The 25,692-nt window shown below is 38.1% G+C and overlaps 1 protein-coding gene across 4 annotated transcripts in view; it reads right to left on the reverse strand.

Annotated features, from left to right (window-relative positions):
* AGK (acylglycerol kinase) overlaps positions 1 to 25,692 on the reverse strand; it is an 83,843-nt gene that overhangs the window by 29,533 nt on the left and 28,618 nt on the right. For all 4 annotated transcript variants that reach the window (XM_027075625.2, XM_027075627.2, XM_027075626.2 and 1 more), the window contains exons 4-9: positions 23,455 to 23,534; positions 18,476 to 18,551; positions 13,592 to 13,684; positions 11,872 to 11,904; positions 10,693 to 10,787; positions 3,004 to 3,073 (exon numbers count right to left, since the gene is read on the reverse strand). In XM_027075625.2, coding sequence (XP_026931426.1) covers positions 3,004 to 3,073; positions 10,693 to 10,787; positions 11,872 to 11,904; positions 13,592 to 13,684; positions 18,476 to 18,551; positions 23,455 to 23,534 — 447 coding nt within the window. The remainder of the gene's footprint in view (positions 1 to 3,003; positions 3,074 to 10,692; positions 10,788 to 11,871; positions 11,905 to 13,591; positions 13,685 to 18,475; positions 18,552 to 23,454; positions 23,535 to 25,692) is intronic.

Here is a 25,692-nt window from a genome sequence, read left to right on the forward strand (position 1 = left end):
ACAATTTCCAATTAAATCCTGATTACTCTGGAATGTATTACTCCTCACACATTTATAAGCAGCAGTTAATTACCTAGTTATTATAAGATACAGCCTGACTCCCCTCCTTCGGTAATAACAACATTTTAAGATAATATCTTCATAGATGCCAATCTGTGGTGCGTTCCTAGGCTAGACTTTCACCCAGCTCTTGCATTTTGTTCAGAATGACTTAGATTTATTATCGCTAAAATACAACTTAAGTCACTTTTATCACGATCAATGACATCATGGTGGGAAGTCCAGACATCAGTGCAGAAGAACAAAGGAAAAGGGAAGGAAAACAGGCTGCAAGTACATGGGTTCACCAGTCATAAATATGCCTATTTGCATATATGCATAAATATGCATATATGGCCAATGCTATATAATTAACACCAATATTTTAGGACTCAGGTTTGGAATTCTGACATAGTGTGGAACATTCTTTCAGAGATATCAGGAAACTTGAATGAATATAAAATGTTCAGAGCCTCTGAAGGACAACCAGAATGTAGCCAGTGCATTTTAAGACCAAATCTCAGTCAAGGACACAGGGCTCACTGTTCATACAATTGTTCGGCTTTATGGCTTAGCCTTCTCGGGAATCTGTCCTTTTGTTGTGGGGAAAGAGGGGAGAAGATCTGATGAAGAAGGAATGGTTACTTAACTGCTGCCCAGTGAGAATATCCTTCGTTCCAGGAATTAAATTCTTTTCTTTTTAAATGTTTATTTTTCAGACAGTGCAAGCGTTGGAGAGGGGCAGAGAGAGAGAGAGGGCGACAGAAGATCTGAACTGGGCTCTGCATGGACAGCACAGAGCCCAACGTGGGGCTCGAACCCACTAATTGTGAGATCATGACCTGAGCCTAAGTCAGATGCTTAGCCGACCGAACCACCCAGGTGCCTGGGAATTAAATTCTTCTTAAAGAGAGGATTCCAAACAGGAATCGGGAACGGCTACTGGGTCTTCTTCCCTCCAAAATTTTTCGTTCGGAAAAATGTCAAACCAAGAAATCCTTTAATGTACAATGAACACCATTTACGTCTTTCACCTACATTCACCAGGCAAAACATTGTCCCCTATTAGCTTTATCTGTCTACGTGTTTTGTAGTTTTGTTAAATCATTTTCAAATACGCTGAAGACTTCATGACCCTCACCCCTCAAATTTCAGCACGTCTCCTAAGAACAAGGACAGACATAAACATAATGCTGTCACCCTCAAGAAATCTAAATTGACATAGAATATCTAATATACAGTCCCTATTAAATAGCTCTGATCGTTCCAATAGTATCTTTCATGGTCTAGTTTTTCATTCTTCTAATCCAGGATTTTGTGCCAGATTTAATTCTATTACTTTAGCTTCTGTAATCCTGAATACACCATCTTCTTTTGGATTTCATGACACTGAAATTTTTGAAGAGGCCAGACCAACTGTTGTTTTTAGAAGGTCCCACAATTTGACGGACTTTTTTCTCGTTATTATTTTCAGTTAGATTCAGATAATTTAACATTTTGAGCAAGAAACTATATACATGATGATTTATCCTTCTTGATAGATCACATCAGAAGGCAGATAATGCCCATCTGTCCCATAACTGATGATGCTAAGTTTGATCACTAGGTGGTACATGCTAGATCTCTCTACTGTAAAGGTACACTTTTCCCTCTGTAATCATTAAGTAGCCTGTGATGCTTTAAGACTGTGTTGATATTTGTTCCCCAACAACCCTTTTATCCAGCGGTTTGAGCATCCACTAATGATCTCTACTTGAATCAATTATTTCATTAGTGATTGCAAAATAATAACTATCATGTCTTCTACGTTTACAAGCTGGAAATTCTCTAATATTAAACTGTAGGCTTATAGATTCTTCATTTTTACTTATTGCATTATAATCCATCAGCATTATTCTTTTTGATGTTCAAACTATCCCAAAACTGGCCAGGAGGATACCATCAGACTAGCCTCCTATGTCTTTTCCTGTTGTCTCCATCAGTTTCTGAGTAACTCTTTGCTTTGTTCTTGCCTTGCCTCTGGAAGCCATCTTTTCACAGAGCCCTGGTCATGTTTATTATGGAACACTATTTAGAGACCAAAATCTGAAGGTCAGGTACATTCTTTGTTGTTTAGTGTCACTGCTTCTAAGCCCTTTGAGTGTGCAAAGCCAGCAGAAGTTTTTTTTTTTTTTTAAACAATTCACAAGTTCATCTACAAATCAATAAAATGTTAGACAACCTAACAGAAAAATGGGAAGTCCTGCTCCCACTGAACATTAGGGTGGAACATTGTTTCCACCCTAAAAAAAAAAAAAAAGCCAGATAATTTACAAACTATCATTTTTCTTGAGCTCATCAGAGAGAGAAAGCAGAGGCTGCAAGACATCGAAGTAACCTGAATTCCAAAGGACGGATGTGACATGAGAAAGGTTTCACCTTTAGCAAAGCCTGAGGGATGGCCACCATGCAAACAGGTTCAGATGAAACCAGTCACTGTCCTCAATGCTTTGTATAATTAGCTCTTCTAATATTCCAAACAACCACATGAGATAGAGAAATTATATGGTCCAAAGGTAATCAGTGGAGGAAGTACAAATAGTAACAACTATATTGAGAGGAGATATAGAGGAATTCTTACAGGGTACGGAGAGGTCAAGAGAGAAAGTCTGACACCGGTAAGTCAAAGGCAATGTTATATACTGAACACTAATGATCAAGTGTACACGTAAAAAAGGTTATGATGGTAACTTTTCTTTTGTGGGTTTTTTACCACAATTTTAAAAAGGAGTATCATGAGCATGTTAACTAGTGATAACAACTAGAATAAACAGGTAAAGTTATTTTTCTCTGGGAGTTATGCCTGGGACGGAAACAATATTGTTTTCATTGTAACCTCATTTGAACTGCTACAGCTCCTTTCTTTAAAATGTATGTGTGCACTATATTGTTAAATTTTCAAACTCTGGGAAAAACAGACTTTACCTTGATCTGCAAGACATCGAGTGGAATGGTCTCTCCTTTCACAATGGCAAGTGTAGCATCTGTAATATGTCTAAAAGACAAAGGGAGGAAACGATCACGTGCGGAAAACAAGCAGCACTTCCCCCATCACACACACACACACACACACACACACACACACACACACACACACTCACTCTCTCTCTCCTGTCCAGAGTACTAACAGGTTCAGGGAAAAGGCAAATTCGTTCAAAATACTCCAAGATAGCAGAACAAGTGAATATAAAAGAATTACTGATACAAACGTAGTGAAAGGCTCTGATACAGACTCAAAAGAGAAGGCTTTGGCCAAGAGAAGTTTATACAAAGTGCCAGTCATTTGTTTATTTCACGTTTGACTCTCTACTAGGTGTCTGACTCCTATCACTGGAAAATAGGATAGTTAATATTAACAGCATCTTTCACTCATTCTAAGAAACCCAAGCACTTGAAAAAACATTATTTCTTTTTACTCTATTAACCCAAAGGGTAACTAAAGGACAGGTTTGAGTTATCTAAGCAAAATATAATCCAGAACCCAAGACCTATTCCTCTGACTTTCCAGGATTACAAGGATGTAATTTTAATTGCTGATTCTTTTGTTCAAGGACACGAGACTGTCCCTATCTACATTCTGGTTGTCAGTTGAAAAGTCTATAGGTAAAAAAAAGCTTGTACTATCAGCAACCGTTCAGGGCATGTGAAACTATGCCAGGCTTGAAAGTAGTTCTAGGTTCATACTCTAATTAGATCCCAGGTCAGACACACATTAGGATACAAAAGACAGTCAGCAAAAGAAATATTAAATCAACAAGTGGCCAGACAATAAGACATTTTCTCTTGCAGCAGAAAGAACAAGCAAACCCACACTGAATACTTTCCTAGCCCGGCCTGTCCACCCCTCCTGTCACTTACCCGCTGTCCCTTTGCATGGCTCACTAGTCTCACCCTTCAGATCTTGCTGAGATGTCACCACTTCCCCTAAGCAGCCTCTAGGCCCTTCCCTATAATTCTCTATCACTGAACTGTGTTCATTTTCCTTCACAGCAGATCACAATCTATAATACATATTTTTTATTTACATCTTTATCATCTGCCTCCACCTGGAGACTAAAAGTTCCACAAGGTTGGCGATAATTTACATCCCTTATTGACCAATATAAAACCTAACACCTAGCCTAGTGCATGGTGCATACTAGGCAATCAATATTAGATGGATGATTTTATTCTATAAAATTCCAAGCATATAAAAAAAGTACAGAGAATAGTATCATGACTCCTGTGTATTCCTCATCCAGCCTCAACAATTATCAATGCACAGCCGATCTTATTTCCTTATACACCTCCCACCCACTTCTCCCCATCTGTATCAGAGCAAATCCCAGATATCTTAACACTTTATCCACAGATATTTCTTTATGTATCTCTAAAAGATAAAAAGGTTATTTAAAAAAAAAACATAAATTGCTATTATATCTAAAACACTTAAATAATTCCTTTATATCAACATACATTTAGTCAATGTCAAAATTTCCCCAATTAACTCATATTCTTTTCAGCTTCTTTGTTCAAATCTGGGCCTAATAGATAAGATCTATACATTGCAATTGGCTTATATGTCAAGTCTTTTCAGATCTACGGAGTCTCTCTCCTTTTCCCTACTGATTAAAGAAATGGGTTGTCTTACTGTGTTGCTGAGGATCTGGATTTTACTGATTGCATTCCCATGATATTAACACGTGTCCCAATTCCCTGCATTTCCTAAAAATCTGATTGAGCATGGAGTTTTTGGCAAAAATACTCCAGAGGTAGTGGTGTGTACTTCTATCAGTAAATACATGAAATCTGTTTGCCTCTTTTTTGTGTGATAGTAGCAACCATTGACAATCAATGGCTAGATTTACTAGTTAACAGAGAGTTGCAAAATGGTGACCTTTTAATTCTATTATTCCTTCTTATTTATTATCTGGTCCACAAAGAGAAACTTTCCTTCATCCAAAATTTGGTACCATAAAATTGAGGTCATATGAGAAAAATCAATAAATGCTTTTTTTTTTTTGTTAACTTCACCAATTTTCAAAATAAGTTGATATCCTTAGTATCCTCTAAAAAGGACCAGTAACTTTTTCATTTTTATTTCCTAGTATCATTATGAATGCATAGCTTTAAATATATTTGATATGTTTCAATACATTACAGTTATTAGCCTGATACTCAAATTGTCCCAAATGAATGACCTGCAAGGGTGGGGTACAAGGGTCAATAGATAATCACAAAGAACAAAGAGAAAGAGGAGCCAAGGAAGGTCCAGGTCAATGTCAACCAAACTGAGAAGCGACTAACACTTCCACCCAAGCACTTATTCACCCAAGTAGAATTATCTAAGCTTAAAAGAATTAGTTTAATATTTTAACTTCTTTTTTGAAGTTAGATTTATTGAGATATAATTTATACACAGCAAATTTCATGCTTTTAGTTATACGGTTCTACAAATTTTGACAAATGCCTTCAGTCATGTAATCATCACCATGACCAAGATACAGAACATTTACAGCATCTCAGAAAGTTCCTTCATGGCCCTTTGTGGCCAACCCACTCACGCCACCATCTGCTTCTGGCAACTACTGGCTGCTTTCTGTTTTCCAGAATGTCCTACAAATTGAAATAAGTGTGAAGCCTTTTCACTAGCTTTTTAAGACTCCTAGCACGAGTACGAGGCTCATGCTGTTGGATGAATTTAAAGACTATTTCCTTTTATTGCAGAGTTGCATTCCGTTGTATGGAAGTACACAGTTTATCCATTCACCGATTGATGGATGTTGGGACTGTTCCCAGTTTTTGGCAGTTACCAATGAAGCTACCATAAACATTCCTCTATAGGTTTTTGTACTGGCAGATGTCTTCATTTCTTTTGGGTCAGCACCTATAATTATGGCTCACAGGTTTAATTTTATAAGCAACTGCCAGACTGTTTTCCATAGTAGCTATACCACTTGGCATTTCCATCAGAAATATGAGAGTTTCAGTTGCCTCATATATATGTCAGCACTTGATGACGTCAGGTTTCTGTTTGGCTTAAGCCATTCTAATAGATGTGTCTCAAAGTGGATTTAACTTGCACTTCTCTAATGACAAATGCCATCTATGTCTTTGGTGAAGTGTCTGTTCAAATGGTTTGCCCTTCTTTCTACAAGGGAGTTTGTTTTCTTATTAGTGAATTGTGAGAGTTATTTGTATACTCTGGATACTGGTCCTTTACCAGATATGTATCTTGCAAAATTTTTTTCCCAATCTGTGGCTTGATTTTTCATTTTCTTAACAATTATTTTCAAGGGACAGATGTTTTAAATTTTACTGAAGCCCAATTTATCTTTTTTTAAAGGCTTCTGCTTTTTGTGTCCTAAGAAATCATTGCCTAACCAAGATCACAAAGATTTTCCACTAGAAATGTTACAGTTTTAGGCTTTACATATAAGCCTATGATCGATTTCATGTTAATTTTTATATATACTATGAAGTATGTGTTATGGTTCATTTTCTTGCATGTGGTTAGCTCACTGTTTCAGCACCAACTGTTGAAAGAGTTGGTCTTGGACTGTTACAGACTTAGTCTTAGAATCAGATAGGGTAAGTCCTCAAACTTAGTTATTCTTTTTCAAAGTTATTCTGGGTATTCTAGTTCCTTTATTTTTCCATATAAATTTTAGGATCTACAAGTCCATTTCTATAAAAAATCTTGAAAAAGAGATCAATTTGGAAAACAAACATCAAAATATTAGTCTTGAAGTCCACGAACACAGGTCTCTCCATTTATTTATGTTTTCTTGATTTCTCTCTTCAAGGTTTTGTAGTTTTCAGCATATACATCTTACACATATTTTGCTGGATTTATCCCTAAGTGTTTCATGTTTTTTTGTAAAGGCTCAGCAACGTTAGTATTCTATTACCTTTATTGTTATATTTTAGAAAAAAACAGTAATTACTAATAAAGTAAAAGATTTGGTGTGTCTAGCCTTTAAGTACAACTATAAAAAAGGAGACATTTAGAAATTACTATAATCTCTGTTCAAAAAAGTGTCGTTTCTCTCCTAATATGGCTCCTCCTAATCCGTTCTGCTCTGTACCCCACTGGTAGGAAAAAAAAACCTTTCTATAGTAAAATGTTCTTTCCTTTAAAAATAAATGCTTTTCCTGGGATGCCTGGCTCAGTCAGTTAAGTGGCCTACTTCGGCTCAGGTCATGATTTCGCAGTTTGAGAGTTCAGGCCCCGTGTCGGGCTCTGTGATGACAGCTCAGAGCCTGGAGCCTGCTTCAGATTCTGTGTCTCCCTCTTTCCCTGCCTCTCCCCAGCTTTCACTCTGTTTCTCTCTCTCAAAAATATATAAACATTAAAAATTTTTTTCTAATAACAATAAATGTTTTTCCTTAGGTGAAACAGCAAGAGAATAGAGGGTTGTCTTTTTTGATTTATGTTGTTTTAATTATAGAATCTAAACTCATTAATTGTACAGTCAGCCTATTTCTTATTTACTATTTTCCATCCTAAATCACCAATAAATATGCATAAAGTCTTATCCCATGGTTTACCAAGCATAATTGCTTGTTTACCTAACTAGTCCTTATTTTAACTTGTTAATCTTCTGAGGTACTATTGTTGGGCATCTGATAAATGCAGGTAAAGAAACTGACTCAAGAGGGAGATTTAATCATATTCTCAAGATGACAGGGCAAGCTGGTGGCAAAACAAGGTTCAACTAGGTCTAATTCCAAGGGTGCACTCTCTCACCTTCTGAGATTACTGTGGACGTACCAAAGGAGTACCTATGGTTCCCAAAGGGCAAGCCCATGACTTATAGGCCTCCTCATCAGTGCGATCAGACTTAAAATGTAAACAGCTAAGTCAGGAATCACATCCACTTGAATCGGCGCTTCTAGCAAAGTTACATACAGTTTAAGACACTTTCCCCAAAATATACACATGAACTCACTTAGAGTACATTCTGGGTTCCCCGGTAAGCAAAATCAAAGTGAAAAGATGGCCTACTTTACTTTTCCATATTTCTCTATCGACACGTCTTTACCCCATTTTTCCCCCTCCAGTACAGATGCTATCCAGGAAGGAGGCAGCAGTTTAGAAAATGAGGTTCAATTTAGGAGAAAGCAAGCAGCATGATCACAGGTTTAGTTAGATCCTATAAATATATTAATTCTGAAGGAAGCTCTTAGAAAGGATCCAAAAGCTCTGGACTTGCTCTGAGTAACACCTAGCACATTGAGGGGTTTAGGAAGAGCTTTTGAGAGACTGACCTTAAAATACAATGTTGTGGCTGAAACAATCTTTTTTTTTTTTTTTTTTTTTAAAGTAGGCTCCACACCCAGCAGAGCCCAGTGCAGGGCTTGAACACATGACCATGAGATCAAGACTTGAGCTGAAATCAAAAGTCAGATACTTGGGGCGCCTGGGTGGCTCGGTCGGTTAAGCGTCCGACTTCGGCTCAGGTCATGATCTCACGGTCCGTGAGTTCGAGCCCCGCATCGGGCTCTGTGCTGACAGCTCAGAGCCTGGAGCCTGTTTCAGATTCTGTGTCTCCCTCTCTCTCTGCCCCTCCCCTGTTCATGCTCTGTCTCTGTCTCAAAAATAAATAAATGTTAAAAAAAAAATTTTTTTTTAAGTCAGATATTTAACCAACTGACTACCCAGGTGCCCCATGAAAAAGCCTTTTAATATTATTTTTTCCCCAAAAATTATGTGGCAGAGAACAGCTAAGACACAACTCCAAATTTATCATTCTCTGGCAGTAATGGAAAGTTCTGAATAAAGCAGCACTGTAGCATGGAACAGCTATTTTTTAGGATTATTTACCTGCAACATTCCAGAGGCAAGACTCTTTTTTCTCCTGTAGTAATTGTGGTACAACACATCTTGAGAGCAGTGCAAAAAACAAAGCCTTGTTCTCTTAAATGGCCTTAGGCATCTGCCATGTTGAGAGGTCTACAAAGTTCCAAACCCAGGGCAAATTTACTTAATTACCTAAGAGCCCTTGGGCATGCTTATAAATTAAGTTTTATAAATCTTTAAATTATAAATAGAAGCAGCAACAACATTAGTTTAACCACAGGGAAAATCAGCTCCCAAAAAACTGAAGACCTTCAACAAACTAAGACCTTGAGGGCAGCTACGACGCGCATAAGCTGGCTTTTTGGATAGGCAAGGTGTTCTCCAAGGAACATGGTCTCCCTCTGGATCACTGACATATTTGGGAACATTGGCTAAACAATTCAAATAATCTGTATTGACACAGAAAGAAAGACTAACTCTTTAAAGTAGCCAAGGCCCAAACCACATAGAATTTATCTCAGATAAACAAAAATGTTTGAATAATTCATTTTTTGTTATATCTACTGCTCCTCAGAAATTCTAAATTGGGAATAACAAGTCTGGCAAACTGAAATGCCATGTCAGGCTTTAGGATGACTAATGAAGAACTGGACATCCCACACAGATTAAGGATTGAAGCAAGAGACGTTAGATGAAGGCCTGATATATGTCTATGTTTATGCCTCGTGTTTGACATACGGACCAAGACTTTTATAATATATATGTAGGTGTACACATATGTGTGTGTGTGTGTGTGTGTGTGTGTGTGTGTATGTGTGTGTAGATATATATACACAGAGAGAGGAGAGAGAGAATTGGTAAGAAGATATAAAATAACTCCTAAAATTGTAAATCAAAAATAAATCCACAGAAACCAATTTAATCAAAATCCCAAAAGCAGAAAGAAAAAAAAAAACCCAAACAGTGTATCACCTGAACACTATTATTGTTATGATTCTAGAACCTTATATAACCAGAAATATCACGAGAAGATTTTAGTTAACACATTCAACAAGTATTTATTTATTGATCTCCCCTAACTGTGTCACAAAGCTGACATTAAAGATCAAGCAACTAACGAGAGCCTGCAAAGGATTTTCTCAGTTATACTATTTGTCACTGTTCAAAGCCAGGACTCATATTCAAGATTTCCATCTTCTCGAAGGACTACAGCTTTGTTTACATAAGGCTTTTGAGAGAAAAGAACAACAACAACAACAACAATCTGCCCGACTCCTGAAGACAGATTCACAGCAATTTCATTTCAATGTTGCTTCCCCAGCTGCTTTATCCACACTGCCTTCCACTTTAGGCATTTCCCAAAGGATGCCACTATTACTTGGTATTCTAGCTACTTATATTATCAGAATAAAGAAGCCACGGCTACCTGTTCAGTTTTCACAAGGGACATGCTGTTTGTGATCATGCATTTTTAAAGCAAACAAATGATCAATGCAAACCTGTCTTCACTAGACAATCTTACAACATAAAGGCATAAAGACAGTTTGGGTCAGGCATGCAATCTTCAAAACTGACAAAAGGACATCAATATTCATCTCTACACCTGACCTGGGCACTTGATATCAGATCACCAGGGTCCCAGAACCCAAAAAAGGAAACTTCCCAGTGAACAGAAAGGTTGAAATTTGATCTAGGTCTTGCGCTTAATGATTTGAGGTTTCAGGCTATCAAAGCTAGAAACAAAACCAAAAAAATCATATCACCCACATGTGAACTGTCCATTCCCAGGCTCAGTCTCCCACAAATGCTACCGCCCCACATTGACAACCTACTGGACTTTGTTTCCACTTTCGGCAAAGAGAGTATGACTCAAACTACTGGTCTGTCCCAGTGGGATAAATCCGATGGGGATTTTACTGAAGGAAGCCTAGGGGAAAAAAAGAAAAGTTTTATGGTTATGGTCAAAAAAAGTCAGGCTGAACAGAGACACAGACGCGTCCACTATGACAAAGTAACTGACCCTAAGTCCACTACCCTGTCTCTCCCTTCCCTAGAGCAGCAATCAGGTAACATTAAGTGAGCAGTTTCTAGAATGAGAAAGCCCTTAAAAACAGGACTCTGAATCTGGGAGAAATATTTGGGTACTCATTAACGGCAATTGGTTCAAAGAAATTTGGTTACAAAAATGAGGGTCTTAAAGATATTAGACAAATGTGCTATTGTGACAGAAATTGTATTATGTTGTCACAGTATTATTTGAAAAAATTGTGGATAAAATTCAACTAAAAATATCTAACCTTTGTAGAGTAACTAATGACAAGGCTTTATAAACAATCTCCAGTATAAAGAAGGCAAAGAGAATAAGCACATTCAAGGAGAAGTCCTTCATCGGTTTCCCTCCCTCCCTTCTGAGAGGCAACCATTATCCTGCCGCTGATGGGATTCCTTTCCAGCCACATTGTTATTCTTTTACAACATATTTAGGCATTCATCGATAGTATACAGTATTGTCTTCTGAATTCCAAAACCTAGTAGTAATGCCTAACATACTTTGGCAACCTGCCTTTTTCATTCAGCATTTTAAAATTTTTATATGTACACATAAATATATATGTGTATACACACACACATAGAGAGAAAGATCTATGAATACTTATAGATCTAATTCATTCATTTTCACTGCTCCATGGCTTCCAGTATATGGATATACCACCATTCATGTATGAAGGAATTCTGTGAACAAGAGTTTCCATGGGAAAATTTTATATTCCAAACAATAGCTTTTCCAGTAAAAAGCTATTGGGTACTCTGGAATACTACAGCAGAGAAGTCTGCCACAGATTAATAATAAAAGTGTTCTAGGACACAGGCAGCAGTATTTACTAAAACCCAAGGAAGCACCTTAACATATAAAATGGTAAAAAAAAAAAAAAAAAAAAAAAAGGTAAAAGAAGAGAAAAAGAACAGAAATGCAGAAGTTAAAATGCAATTGCTCTTTCTTTAAAGCTCACCTCATCTGCTCTTTGAAGAACTCCAGTAATAACCTACAAACGTTAAAAAAAAAATGTTATAAACAACGTGTATTCCCCTTATCATACAAGAATTAGACTCAATTTTCATGGATCACAAACTTGTTCCTATTTTCTTCCTAGAAACTATGTGAAAAGATGTACTAGCTCTTCAACCACAGTATTCTGCAAAGGGATCAGAGCTATATTAGATTTTATTCTTGACCTAAAATCAATAGTCCAATAGAGGCTAAGACAAAATAATTATAAAACCTCCACATCATATTAGCAAAATTGTTTTAAGTTCTATAAAATGGATACAAGTGTGAGGCACCATCAATCATACGGAAGAGCTGAGGTTGTACTATAAGTGCACATACAGGAAAAAACTAACTCTTTGCTACACGCGGGAAAGTCTCTGCTCAATAAATGTTTCTTATTGATGAAAATGAAGACAAGGGGAAGAGCGGCCCCGCTTTTAAAAGATATTTTTAATTTGAATTTGTACATGTTTTATTTTTAAAATATAATACACAGGTCTTGTAAAAGTGGTGAAAAATACCCGAAGAAGAAAATTCTTTCTCAAAGTCCCACCATGCAGAACAACCATCATTAATCAGTTTTTTATGTTTTGGCATATTCAGTGCCTATTTTTATATGACTGTGATGATCCAGGTACGCGATTTGGTATATTTCTTAAAAACGTTTTGTGAAGTACAGGCTGATGCCAATCTTCCCCCTTCACCTCCCGTCTCACTGAATTTCAGGATTAAAGGGGGCTGTCGTGAGGTCTACTTCATTCTTTGTTGGCATGCTACCAGTATTCTTCACACTTCATTAAAAAGCCATAAAAACAATTACAAGATCATTAGCACAGCCTTTCTAAAAGAAGCTTACTAAGGCTCACATAATTGCTAAGTCAAACATAGGACACTGCTCTGTCTGCTGTTAGCTCCAGATCCCTCAACACTGAGGAAACCACCAAATGGAGGCAAAAGGCAATCAGAAATGAGGCACAAATGTGAATTATGGCCCATGGGATGGAAACACTGAGCCGGAGGAGGGGCACCTGACCTGGCTCTTCAGGGGTTTCCAATACATAATGAAGGTTTCAGTCTGCTGCCCTCCAAAAGAAGAGCACTTCTAGGGCAACATACTTCCTGTCCTCATTGGACCAAAGTAAGCATTAAGGACATGAAGTTTTAAAAGAGAGGCAGATACATACACCTAAATATGTAGACGCCAGCCTCTAACTGTACTATTAGGAGATAACATTCCATGTGATGGAAATGATGTGAGGACAGGCAAATGCATTTTGTTCAAAAGGGGATTTTTAAGTTTATTTCAGAAGAATAAAATTCTTCCTAATTAAAACTGATTCCCTAACTCCCTAACCAACAGGGCTTCTCCATCAGAGTCTCTAACGTATAAAAATCTTATTATACTCAACACCATTTCTTCTCTGTATTCATTTTTATCCAACTTCAATTTGATAAAACAAAAATCCTTCTATATGCTGGGTATAAAGTTTATCCAAAGCGATGAAATAAAAGCACATGAGGAAAACGTAATGCTATGCCTGTTTCAGAGAGTAACAATCCTAAAAAAGTAAACTAAAAATAAATCATTTCCTTAAGTTGTAACCACTTTGTGCCATTGCTCAACCATCTAGTTTCCATTTTTCTCACCTTCAAAATGGTTTCAAACAGAACAACAGCCATACCTCCTGCAGTGTCCCATCTCCCCCTGCAACAATGATCACATCTGTGTTTTCCAACAGTTCCAGGAGTTTCTTGGCTTGGCCCTCATAATCAGTCTGAAATACAAAAGAAGACTTTGGTAAATTTATCATCCTAGGGCCATAAGATCAAAGATGTAAACATCTGGGATATTTTCTTTAAAGTTTTACACAAGTCTTTCCCCAAAGTCTGCATAATTGATAGGCATGAAAAACTAAGCAGCTATCAAAGCAATTATATACATACTTTTGTACTGTTTAGAGCTGGAAGGGACCTCAGAAACCATCTTTAAACTTCTTTAAAATATAAAACTCGGGGTGCCGGGGTGGCTCAGTCGGTTCAGCATCAAACTTCGGCTCAGGTCATGATCTCGCGGTTCGTGAATTCGAGCCCTGCTGTCAGATGTCAGCACAGAGCCTGGAGCCTGTTTCAGATTCTGTGTCTCCCCCTCTCTCTGCCCCTCCCCCAGTTGTACTCTGTCTCTCTCAGAAATAAACACTTAAAAAAAATGTTAAAATATATATTTATACATATTTTTATATATATATTTATGTTATATAAATTTGTATGTTTATATATATATATATATATATATATATATATATATATATACACACACATATATACATATATATAAAACTCAAACCCAGTGATCTGTCTCCAGTTATACAGTTAGCTAGTCAAAGGACTCATTTCCAGTCCGGTGCAGATTCAATTACACTATTTACTGGGTGCCTTTCATCTGAAAGCAGGAAGTCATGTGTATATGCAAATACAGAGTAACAGATGTAATGAAAAGAGCACAGATTTGGGAACCCAAGAAACCCAGATTAAAGGCCAACCCTGCTACTTTTTAGCTGAGAGGCCTTAAACTCTCAGGAGCTTAATTTCCTTATCAATGAGATTATGTGTGTTGGGGGATGGGGTAATAATAGCTTCCCCTTAGTACGGTTGTAAAGCAGTGTATAAAACTACTAAACTAGCAAGGTAACTGTTCATAACTTGTACTGTACTTAAATGAAAGGTTAGGTTTTGCTATGACTACACGTTAAAGATGTACAGGTATGATTCAGAGTAGTTACAACACAGTACCTAAACCTCACCATTTTTACTGAAAGTATTTCCTCAGATACGTATGCAGACTTCAATGAATCATCTAAGCCACTACCTCTAAAACCAAACATTAAATTTTAAAACACATAATGCAACTAATACTAAAATAGGAAACAGCCCTTCCTATTGACACTGTACAAGACACACTAATAGGCAAGGTGCCTGAGCACAGTTAACACAGAGGAAAAAAGAAGCCCCTGAACTAACACCATTAATCTTATGATGAATTATCCCACTTTTATTCTAAAAATGAAATGGCTGGCTTTATAGTTAAACACACATTTGCAAATAGTTAATTTTTTTTAAAAAGAATATATGTCAATCCTGATTAAGAGGATGGGTTGTGAGTATCCCAAAATAGGCGATCGTCAGGAATCAGTATGGGTTCGCTAAGAACGAGGCATTTTGGACTATCCTCATCTTCTTTGACATTACTAGATCAGTAGATATGGGAAACTAGACAGACATTGTATCTGCTCTTTAGCAAGGCACCTGGCAAGCTATGTGATGAGGTCCTCGGGGACAAAATAGAGAAATGTGGGAATGATACGCTAAAATTTAAGCAGGTTAGTTAGGTACCAACTGAAGGTCTGTGCTCCAAGGGAGCAGCTCAGTGAAGTGACATCAAATTGTAGGTAGATTCCCAGTGATATTTCTTTAGGACTCTCCCTTGAGCCTTTCTCTATACAACACTATCAACAATAGAGGCAAAAGGTAATTTACTGAATATGTAAATGACACCCCTATTCCTCCTGGTCCTCTTACTCTACTTGATATTTCTTCCTGGCACTCATCACCATCCGACAAACCGTATGTTTGTGTATCTGTTTCCTATCTGATCCTTCCCTTTCCCACTTTGAAGCTCTTTAGGGACAGACATGGAAAGCTTATTTTGTTCAGCCTGTATCCCCAATACCTAGAACAGGACTTAGCTCACAGTAGACAGTCAATAAATACTTGCAAAAAAATTAATAAATATGAATATGTACATGAACGCACCAAAATTCTAAAAATTTTTGACAGATTTAATAGACAGTTATTTAAAAGATTACATTTATAAGGATAACATACTTGAAGATGAAAATTCCAAATGCACCAACAAAGGAAGGATTAAAAAAAAAAAAGTGGCCTAATGATATTAAATAAAGAAAAGTGAATCAAGACACTAGCTCACATGACATGACATGGTATTAGAGAACTGTTACTTGTGCTGGGTATAATAAGGACACCGCCGTTACAAAGAAAGGTAGTCTGATTTTTTTTTTAAGTGCATACTGAAGAATCTAGGGATTAAAATGACATGATGTCTGTAATTTACTTCAGAGAACCCAGCTGCCAGGTGAAGATGTGTGCTGGGGACCACATGAGCCAGACAGCAGCAGAACTGACCCACAGATACATGAGTCAGGCCATCTTAGGCCATCCCTCCTCAGCCAGGCCATGGGTGAGCCCAGTGAGATCAGCACAAGGGCAGCTCTGAACAGACCACTGACCAACAGAATCAGAAGCAGAGAAGCAGTTGTCAAGGTATTTCTTATGTAGCAGTAGATATCTAGTGTAGAAAGAAATACGGCACTAATTATAATAAATGTTAATGGATTCAATGGTCCAGTAAAAAGACCAAAAAAAAAAAAAAAAAGTTGGATCCTTAAAATACCCTGTTTTCAAGCCTTTACCAGCAGTATATCTAAAATATAAAGATACAAAAAGGCTGAAAGTAAAGGGATAAAAAAATATTACACCAAGCAAAAACCAACCAAAGCAAGCTAGAGTCACTAATACTAGAGAAGACAGACTGTGGCAGAGGTAATACTGGGGCTAAAGAGAATTGCTCTCGACAGGGTCAAAGTGCAAGACAAATGAGGTGACTTGAAACGGGAGAGCAATCTATCAACACCATCTCAAAATATAAAAACCAAAAATGAGCAAAACTACATAGAGAAATAGAAAAATCTGCACTAACGGTGGGAGCGTTCTAATACCCCTCTCTCTATAGTTAAAGCAGAAGGAAAAAACTCAGGACACAGAAGACTAGAACCACACAACGAACAGACTTAACTCATTGGGCACAAGCAGAACATGGTACCCAATGACTGATACTCTTTCATGCATACGAGGAACATTTATGAAAACAAAACACGCGCTAGGCCACAAAACAAGACTCGATAAACTTCCAAATGCTGGAATTGTATAGACTACATTCACTGACCCATAATGCAATCAAATAAGAAATCATTAACAAAATGCTAACTAGGAAAAAAGATAACTAGAAAAACTTTATATTTGGAAATTTAAAAACGGGTCTAAAGAACTCACTGGCCAACCAAAATCATGATGGAAATTAGAAAATATTTTTTAATGAATGTTAATGAAAATATCATATATCATAACTTGGAAGATGCAGTTGAAGAAGTAAAGCAAAATTTATAGCTTGAAATAAATACAATGAAAAACGGTAAAACATAAATAAACATCCAAGTTAAAATGTCAGAACAGAACAGCGGGAAAAACCCTAAGTAAGTAGAATAAAGGAAACAATAAAGACAGACTAGAAATTAATGAAACAAACATAAACGAGAGGATCAACATGCCAAAAACTGATTCTTGGCAAGGATTAAATTGACATATCTCTCACAAGACTAATGAGAGAAAAAATGGGGGCACATATAAACAATATGAAGAATTAAAATGAGATACTACAAGTATTACAGAAACTTAAAGTCAAAAGGAGGAAATTAGGAACAACTTGGTATCAATTAATTTGAAAACTTCAATGCAATGAACAAATTATTTGAAAATCATGCCTTGCCAAAATTAATTCAAGAATAGAACCTCACTACTTCTAGAACCATACAAAACAATCTCCCCTCGGAGAAAGCTCCAGGTCCAGATGGTTTTGAGTTCAATCGAACATTCAAAGAAGAAATGTCAGTCCTACATAACAATTCTAGGATCTCTCATACGTGGAGCCTGAAACGTGCATTACAAGAACTCAGATGAATGTTAGCTCTCTTCCCCCTTCTCCCGTCCCTGGAGGTGGACAACTGAAGACCACATCTCCGACCAGCTGGACATGATAGGTCAACACGTCACGGTAAATTGGATTCAATTACCTTTTAATCTCTGATTTCATGAAAGTGTGTAATATTAAAAATAAACTACAGACTTACAAACATGAGAAGAGTGATTTTCAACAAATGCACACGCCTCAGTACCCCCCATATACATATTGCTTCAAAGTTTTGGGGCTTTGAGTGGAGTCTTGGAGCGTCTTCTCTATAGCACAATCCTTCTAACTTACTTTTGTCTCCTTGTCTTAGCCAAATGTCACAAATTCTACAGCTTTACCACTTAAAATTCCTCACCAGAGAGAAAATGTTTACCTGTCTGTGGCACTACCAAGTAATTAATTACTCAAAGTGGAAATTTTTTTATTTTCAGGAAAAGAATTCTTACAGCTATTCCTACTTTCATCTTCTAAGAGACAGTAATTCCACGTCCTATCTTGCAGATGAAAGGAATCAAGTTCATGCTTCCATCTAATCTTACTCTGAAAATGAAAAGCTGGCAGTGCTTTGAAAAAAATAAAAATAAAACCACTTTTATTAATGATCAGAACAAAGACACAACATTGATTCCTCTGTTCCCAGCTTCTTGTGTGTTAAGTGATTTCTGCTATGGAGTCAAGAGAAGAAGGTAAGTTATAAGAAGTTATAAGTAGCTCGGAAAAAATCAACACTCTGGAGCGTTCTTACCTTAACGACAGTCACATCCATGCCAGATAAGTGTAAAATCGGGGCAGCATTTTTTTCAAATAGAGTCCTGGCTTTGCTGTAGACAAAGGAAAAATACAAAAATGTTAACACAAGTTCTCAAGAGGGAGAATAAAAAGCCCAGCCATCCTCGCTGGAGTAGAACAAGAAGCAAATTTCCTCTATTTGTGCAAGTACAGGAACTTGAACAATGAGTGATGAGCTTCTATGGATAGAAATGTAGATGCTACCACTCTGGGGCCTCCAGGAGTTTACCTTCTAATGCAATCAGCTCTTACCCATCTGGGATGCTTACAGTTCAGAGTCTAGTTCCTCTAGAGGAAGAATGTTCACTGCGTATGGCTCCCCTCAGGAAACAACATTTGATTCATTCAGCAAGTATTTACTGAGGACCTACTATGTGCTAGACACAGGTATAGGGGCTAGGGACACAGCACAACAAAGCAGACAAAAACAACTAGAACTTAAGTATAATGTAGTAAGTCCTCATGGAACTGATTTATATTCCAGGGGTAGAAGGAGAGTGTATTTAACATTTTTCATATGGCCCAAGGGAATAAACTGAACCCCACAGAATATTGATTAATTCTAACTCAGTGGACACAATTTTTGATGAAGAAATACACCATTTTTAACAGTTTCAAATACTAGAGATATCTCCATTTCTTGAGTTTCAAACCTGTAGTGAAATCCCAGGAGAAGGAGCAAAATTCTTTTCGATGAAGGCAGAATTTCGGCTAAGAAGGGGTAAGTTTGAAATTAATGTAACTTTAGGATAACCAACAGCTTGTCTGAAGCTCCCAGGCATAGTCACATCCTTCTCTTTATTGCCCTATCACTTTGTATACACCTCTCTTAGGAATTTTCCTATTGCATGACGATCAGTGATCTGGCAAGACAGTCTTTGGGACAAGACTGAAAGCCTTCCAAAAACAGACACCGAATCTTATAATCCTTGCAACCCCCGGCCTCTAGGATTACGTCTGGCACACTCAGAAGATATTTAATAAGTATCTGATGAATGAATGCACTAATGCATGAATGAATAAACCTGCCCCAAATGTAGACATGTAAATTCTGTGGAAAAGGAAACGACACAATTGTGAGGTGATCTAAGAACAGAAACAGAGTCCTTTGAAGAACGTCTGTGTTTAAAAGCATCAAATACATCATTCTGACAGTGACTCTTGTCCAGTGCAGGTGAGGAGTCAGAAACACAGCCCAGGAATCAAGGGTTGCACAACTTGCAAAGAGTCCCCAATGGCATAGTCTCAGAGTTGAATAAATGTTAAGCATACCAATCAGTTGACCTGTTTTTTGCCCAAACATTTTCAACTATTACATCGAAGAAGAACAAAAGCTAGAAGAACTTTCAAAACGCCGAACCTCTAACTTTCACATTCACACTTACTCAGTCCTCTTTCAAAGACTTTTTTTGTGGGGGGTGCTTGGGTGGCTCAGTCGGTTAAGTGTCCGACTTCGGCTCAGGTCATGATCTCACGGTTTGTGAGTTCAAGCACCGCGTCGGGCTCTGTGCTGACAGCTTGGAGCCTGGAGCCTGCTTTGGGTTCTGTGTCTCCTTCTCTCTCTGCCCCTCCCCCACTTGTGCTCTGTCTCTGTCTCCCAAAAATAAATAAATGTTAAAAAAAAAAAAAAGATTTTTTTTTAAAGCAGTTATGCATGCATGCTTTGACTTTCTCACAGGCATTTTATACTAGGAAGAGATGCACAGGTAGCTCATGGGCCACATGTGCAGTGAGGCACAGACCAAATTCAACATACTTTAAAAAGAAATAAGCACCAAAGGGCAGAGAGAAACACGTAACATTTCTGATTCTGAATTAAAATAGAAACGGAGAAGGTTGGACAAATTTTCACGAGAACCACTCAAAAAGTGTGTCTCCAACTCGTGATTTACACGAGCACGTCAGAAGCAAAGGGCACAAATATCCCCTGCCCCGTCTAGTGCCCTGAATGCTTCTTAGAACAAGCAGGGAAGGCTACATGAAGACCTCCCTTTTCCAGCTCACCATTTCTGGGGCTTCACCCAACAGCAAAGGGCTGAGCTAGTAATACTACAAATGCTTCTCCTTCCAGGGTTGTTTTCATTACTAGATTGATAAGAAAAGATCAGCTAGAAGTGGATCAGCTCTCACTGAGAAGCACAACTATGGACCAATCTCAATCTGCTATTTTAATCATTTACAACAAATCGGTAAACTCCTCCAAGTTGAAGAACTAGGATTTGAACATTTGGGCTTTTATTCACGTCTTTACGGGATACGATGGCTACAGACAATCTCTAAAATGAAAGTGATTTTTTTCCCTTCTCATGTTCGATGTAAAAAATTGAAAGTGTTACCAGGAAGAAATGCATTATTTATTACATAATTAAAGGTGAGATAGCACCAGAGCTAAAGGAAAACTTTATGTACCTACAGCAATTTCCAGGTTCACATACACACCAAAAAAACAATTACTTCTTAATGTATTATTTATTAATGCTAAACACACAGTTATCTTATTTCTTAAAGCACCCATGTAGTTTTAAACCAGCACTACATAATGAAATAGCTACACGATGAATTATGAATTATGCGTCAGAGCAGAGCCAAGATGACAAAAATAGTGCAATTAAATAGTGAAAGCTTAGGGGAAAAAAAGATGCTGGAGAGCTGCAGAGTGGCGGCTGGCCAGAAGCATACAAGGGTTCACCTTGCTAAAAGGGACACTAACTTTAGAAGACTTTCCCTTGCCTCACCTTTAAAGATAAAGATTTCATACTCTTAGACAATAATCCACCTTTAGAAATGCCAATACCTTCACATGTAAAAATGTACACAGAACCTAAACTGCTCTAAAAAAGTTTAATTTTTTAATGTAAATATCTAAGTAGGAACTTAATGTGTCATATTTTTCTTCATCAGAATTAGCAAGTTGCTAACTTACTAGGTCTCTAAAGCAATAGGACCTACAACAGTTATACTACAGTAGGCAGGGGGGAGTTACAAGCACTTTCGAGAGCAAGTAGAGAGCGTTTTGAATCTCGCCAACAAGTCAAAGTAATCACAGCGGCTTATAGTCCCCTTTTATCCAGTGCTTACAGGAAATAGAAACGCCCAACACATTATAGGCATTATCTCATCTAATCCTAAAGGCGTCTATTCTATATGGCAATTGTATAAGGTAGGAGCTATTACTTTCCCATTTCACAGATGAGTACACTGAGGATTTAAGTTATGTAACTCCCGTAGTACACAGAACCGAAGAGTATACAAGTCTGGTCCTTCCAACTCTGAAGCCCACAGAGTTCTCTGCCAGCTTCTGCCACAGGCCACCACTGTTTAGTTATCTTGGGTATTTTGATTATGTGGTGTGAGGACGAATGATCAACAGGCGTTAAGATTGGTATGTTCATGGGGGAGGGAGGGGGCTCTGACCAAGCCAGTCTGATAGGATTCAAGCAGGCAGAGTCAGTTCAGACAATCTGTAGTTAAGTGTCAGAAACTGCAGAACTAAAAATAAGGCCTGACTCCTCCTTCTATCTGTAAAACCACACTCACTATTCTCAAGAAATTACTTCTTTCTTACTCAAGAAACTTATTTCAGAGACCCTGCGTTTTACACAAGACTACTTAGAAGCTGGTCCCAACTATTCTTTTTGTTGTTGTTCTTAATATCATTTGACTTAGATCTTAAACGATCCAACCTAATACGTATTTATTAATTTTCTGATCCTCAGAAAAGACAAAAAGAATTGTTCTGGTCATTAGGGAGAATAAAAAATATTATTCCGCCCAACAAACACACACACAACCTTTTAATCCTTACTATATTTTAAGAATAATTTTGCACCTTAGGGGCGCCCAGTCGGTTAAACGCTTGGCTCTTGATTTTGGCTCAGGTCATGAACTCACAGTTTGTGGGTTCAAGCCTTCATCAGGCTCTGTGCTGACAGTGCAGAGCCTGCTTGGGGATTCTTCCTCTCTCTCTCTCTCTCTGAATCTCAGACGCGCTCGCGCGTGCTCTCTCTCTCTCTCAAAATAAACTTAAAAAGAATAACTTTAAGTTTTAAATGATTTTTTCTAAAAGCCTTCAAAATCTTTTTAAATTCACCTTTCCAACTAAATGAGAGCAGCACCTAAGAATGAAAAAAAATTTTTTTCCCTTATGGTTTTTTAAAATTTATACACCTTATTATTTAGAGCAGTTTTCAAGTCCAGAGTAAAAATGAGCACAAAACACAGAGAATTTCCACGGACGCTTTGTCCTGCTAAATGCACACACAACCTCCCCCACTCTCAACGTCCTGCACCAGCACAGGACCCTTGTTATGATAAATGAACACAAACATGTGATTATTAACCAAAGTCCCATGGATTCCTCACACCTGAATGCCCACCATGTCTTCACACAACTCTTCCAGGCCAGCCAGACCAGGTCACAGACTGTCATGGGACACAAGAGGGACCTAACTAGTCATTCCTGTCCCTAGCACAACCCCCGCCCCCTGGCCCATCTCCTCCATCAGGAAGACTGAGTGCTGTCAGTCTGCCAACCTCCAAAGACCTAGCTCAAGGTTCCCTCCTTCTGGAAAGGTCATTTCTGACTTCACAAGCCCACAGTGCTCTTGGCCATCGTGGAACATCCTGTGACAGAGAAGTCTCGATCATTGCCATCGCAACAGCAGGGGCTGTCCCCACACAGGGAAGACTTATGTGAGAGTGGGAATTCTGGGATTTTTATTAAACTGCAGCTAGACACGTTGGCTAAGCATCAGACAGCTTTACAAGTTACAGCTCATTAACTGCTATTTCTCCATTACAAATTAATCATATTGCTAGATGAGTACTGAGCCTTCTTCTTCCAATTCCACACAATCCAACTAGCTGCCTGATAGTCCAGGATTCCCCCCACCCCTTAGGAAAAGGGAGGATGTGACAAATCACAAACTGAGCTACCCTTTGCAAGCTGCGGGATTGAGAAAAACCGTGGCCTTCTTCACTTGCGCATTGGGAGGAATGAGTTGGTTGCCAAACACCTAAAAAGGAAAGAAGAAAAGTTTTAAGCAAATGTCTTTTTATTCAGTTAGCGATGACATATATTCTTTCATTCCAAAGGCATTTACTTCCAGGAGACACAGTATCTACTCTGGGGGAAAAAATGTTCTTTCCGGATTTCATACTGACAAAAACACTGTGGGCAATAACAAAGTCTACCATTATTTAATGACAATCACCTAAATTCTAAAAGAAAAAAAAAACCCTGCTTCATCTACTAGAGGTAAGTAACTTTTCTGTTCTCCATAGGATACGGCCAGGTTTATTATAAACACATAATCAGCAAGGCCACAGTCGATCAGAAGGGAAGTTTAACTGGATTTGTCCTCAGTTTTCAGAGTATAATCTTTTTCTCCTTCAATTTATTACTAAAGCGTACTCATAAAGAACCTATGTGTTACCAATTAATCTTCCTATTTTCAAAGCGCCTGGGTGGCCGAGTTGGTTAAGCATCTGACTTCAGCTCAGGTCATGACCTCGCGGTTCATGGGTTCAAGCCCCGCGTCAGGCACTGCGCTGACCGCTCAGAGCCTGGAGCCTGCTTCAGATTCTGTGTCTTCCTCTCTCTCTGCCCCTCCCCTGCTCATGCTCTGTCTCTCTCTCTCTCTCTCTCTCTCTCTCAAAAACAAACATTAAAATTTTTCATCTTCAGATTTTCATACATATAGAAAATAAACCTAATAGTCTATTGCCTCTTCCTCTTTGCGACCTTGTATAACTTGATAGCCAAATAGCATTAACTAGCAAGGAAAAGAACGACGACACTTACTAAGCACCCAGTATTTGCCTCTGTCCTACACATTATTCTTAGTTCTCAGAAACTAAGGAGGTATTAAATGTTCCCATTTTAATAGTTGAGAAAACCACGATTCAGAAAGATTAAGTCATATAGTTAATAAATCACAAGCCTAGAATTTACATGCGACTCCAAAGCCCAAACTTCTTCTATCTGTCAGCTCTGAAAAGCAGATAAAGGAGGTGGTGGCACTCAGAAACACGCAGAACCGGATGCGCAGAACCAAGCTGGGAACAAAGGTGAGCTGGCGCTCTCCCACCTGGGCTGGAAAAGACCATCACCAGAAGGAGTGAGTAGGAAAGCTCCAGAGCCAAGCTTTCAGGTCTTTGATTGTGGAGAGCAGGTCTGGGCCAAGGAGGCAGACATCAAGTGTACAAGCACAAAGTAAAGTCAGGAGAAAAATGAAAGTTACACCAAGAGTTTTATTAAGTGACTCTAAATCCACTGAGTCCCTGACAGTCCTGGGGAGAGCTGTTCTCACCACGCACAGTCTTTTAAAACAAAACAAAGCAAAACAAAACACTTTCTGAATGCTTCTGAAAGACCTACCATGTGTTTGTAAAAAGTTTCTGGTGTGCTCTAATTTCTACGGTTTTCAGTTTTGTTGAATTCAACCTTAAAATTTCACTGCCAAATCTCCAAACATTGTAATGTGTTCTTTCTCTAGCCATATCTTTTCTGGAATGTGGCCAGAAGTCATTTAATTAACTACTTTCTCTGGCCTACCAATTCCAGATCTACAGTTCCAGATGATTCTCCCATGTCCTGGTTTCCTAGTCTCTCCAATTCTTACCTACCTCCAGTCTCAGGTTTACAGTGGGCTAAGGAGCTTATGTGAAGCTACAGTACGTTGAGTTTACGGGAGATTAAAAAAAAATTCTTTCAAGAATTTAGACTGTAAAAGGAAGGACATAAACACAAAGAGTAATGAGAGTAGGCTCTAAGGATGAATTCACTTCCATCTGCCTGATGGAAGGAGGTCCATGGGTGCTGAGAAGTAAAGAATTAGAGCCGTGGGAAGAGGTAAATATGAGGGAGCAAATGGCTAGAGGAGCAGTCTCTAAGAAAGGAAGAGACGGCACTCAGAACAGAGGTGGACACATTTTCCTTAAACAAGAAAGAGAGGACCCTGTAACCACTCTTCCTTAGGGAGAAACAAAGAAGAGCGTCCCCTCCCGAGAAGATTTTCCAGTTGCTAATGGAAAATTAGCTTGGGGTGGGAATCACCTCGAATTTAATACTGAAATTTATTTGAAATTATATATATATATATATATATATATATTTTTTTTTTTTTTTTTAAGAGAGAGTGTGTGTGTGAGGGGGGGAGAAGGGCAGAGGGA

Source organism: Acinonyx jubatus, chromosome A2 (assembly GCF_027475565.1).
Source record: "Acinonyx jubatus isolate Ajub_Pintada_27869175 chromosome A2, VMU_Ajub_asm_v1.0, whole genome shotgun sequence".
NCBI lineage: Eukaryota > Metazoa > Chordata > Mammalia > Carnivora > Felidae > Acinonyx > Acinonyx jubatus.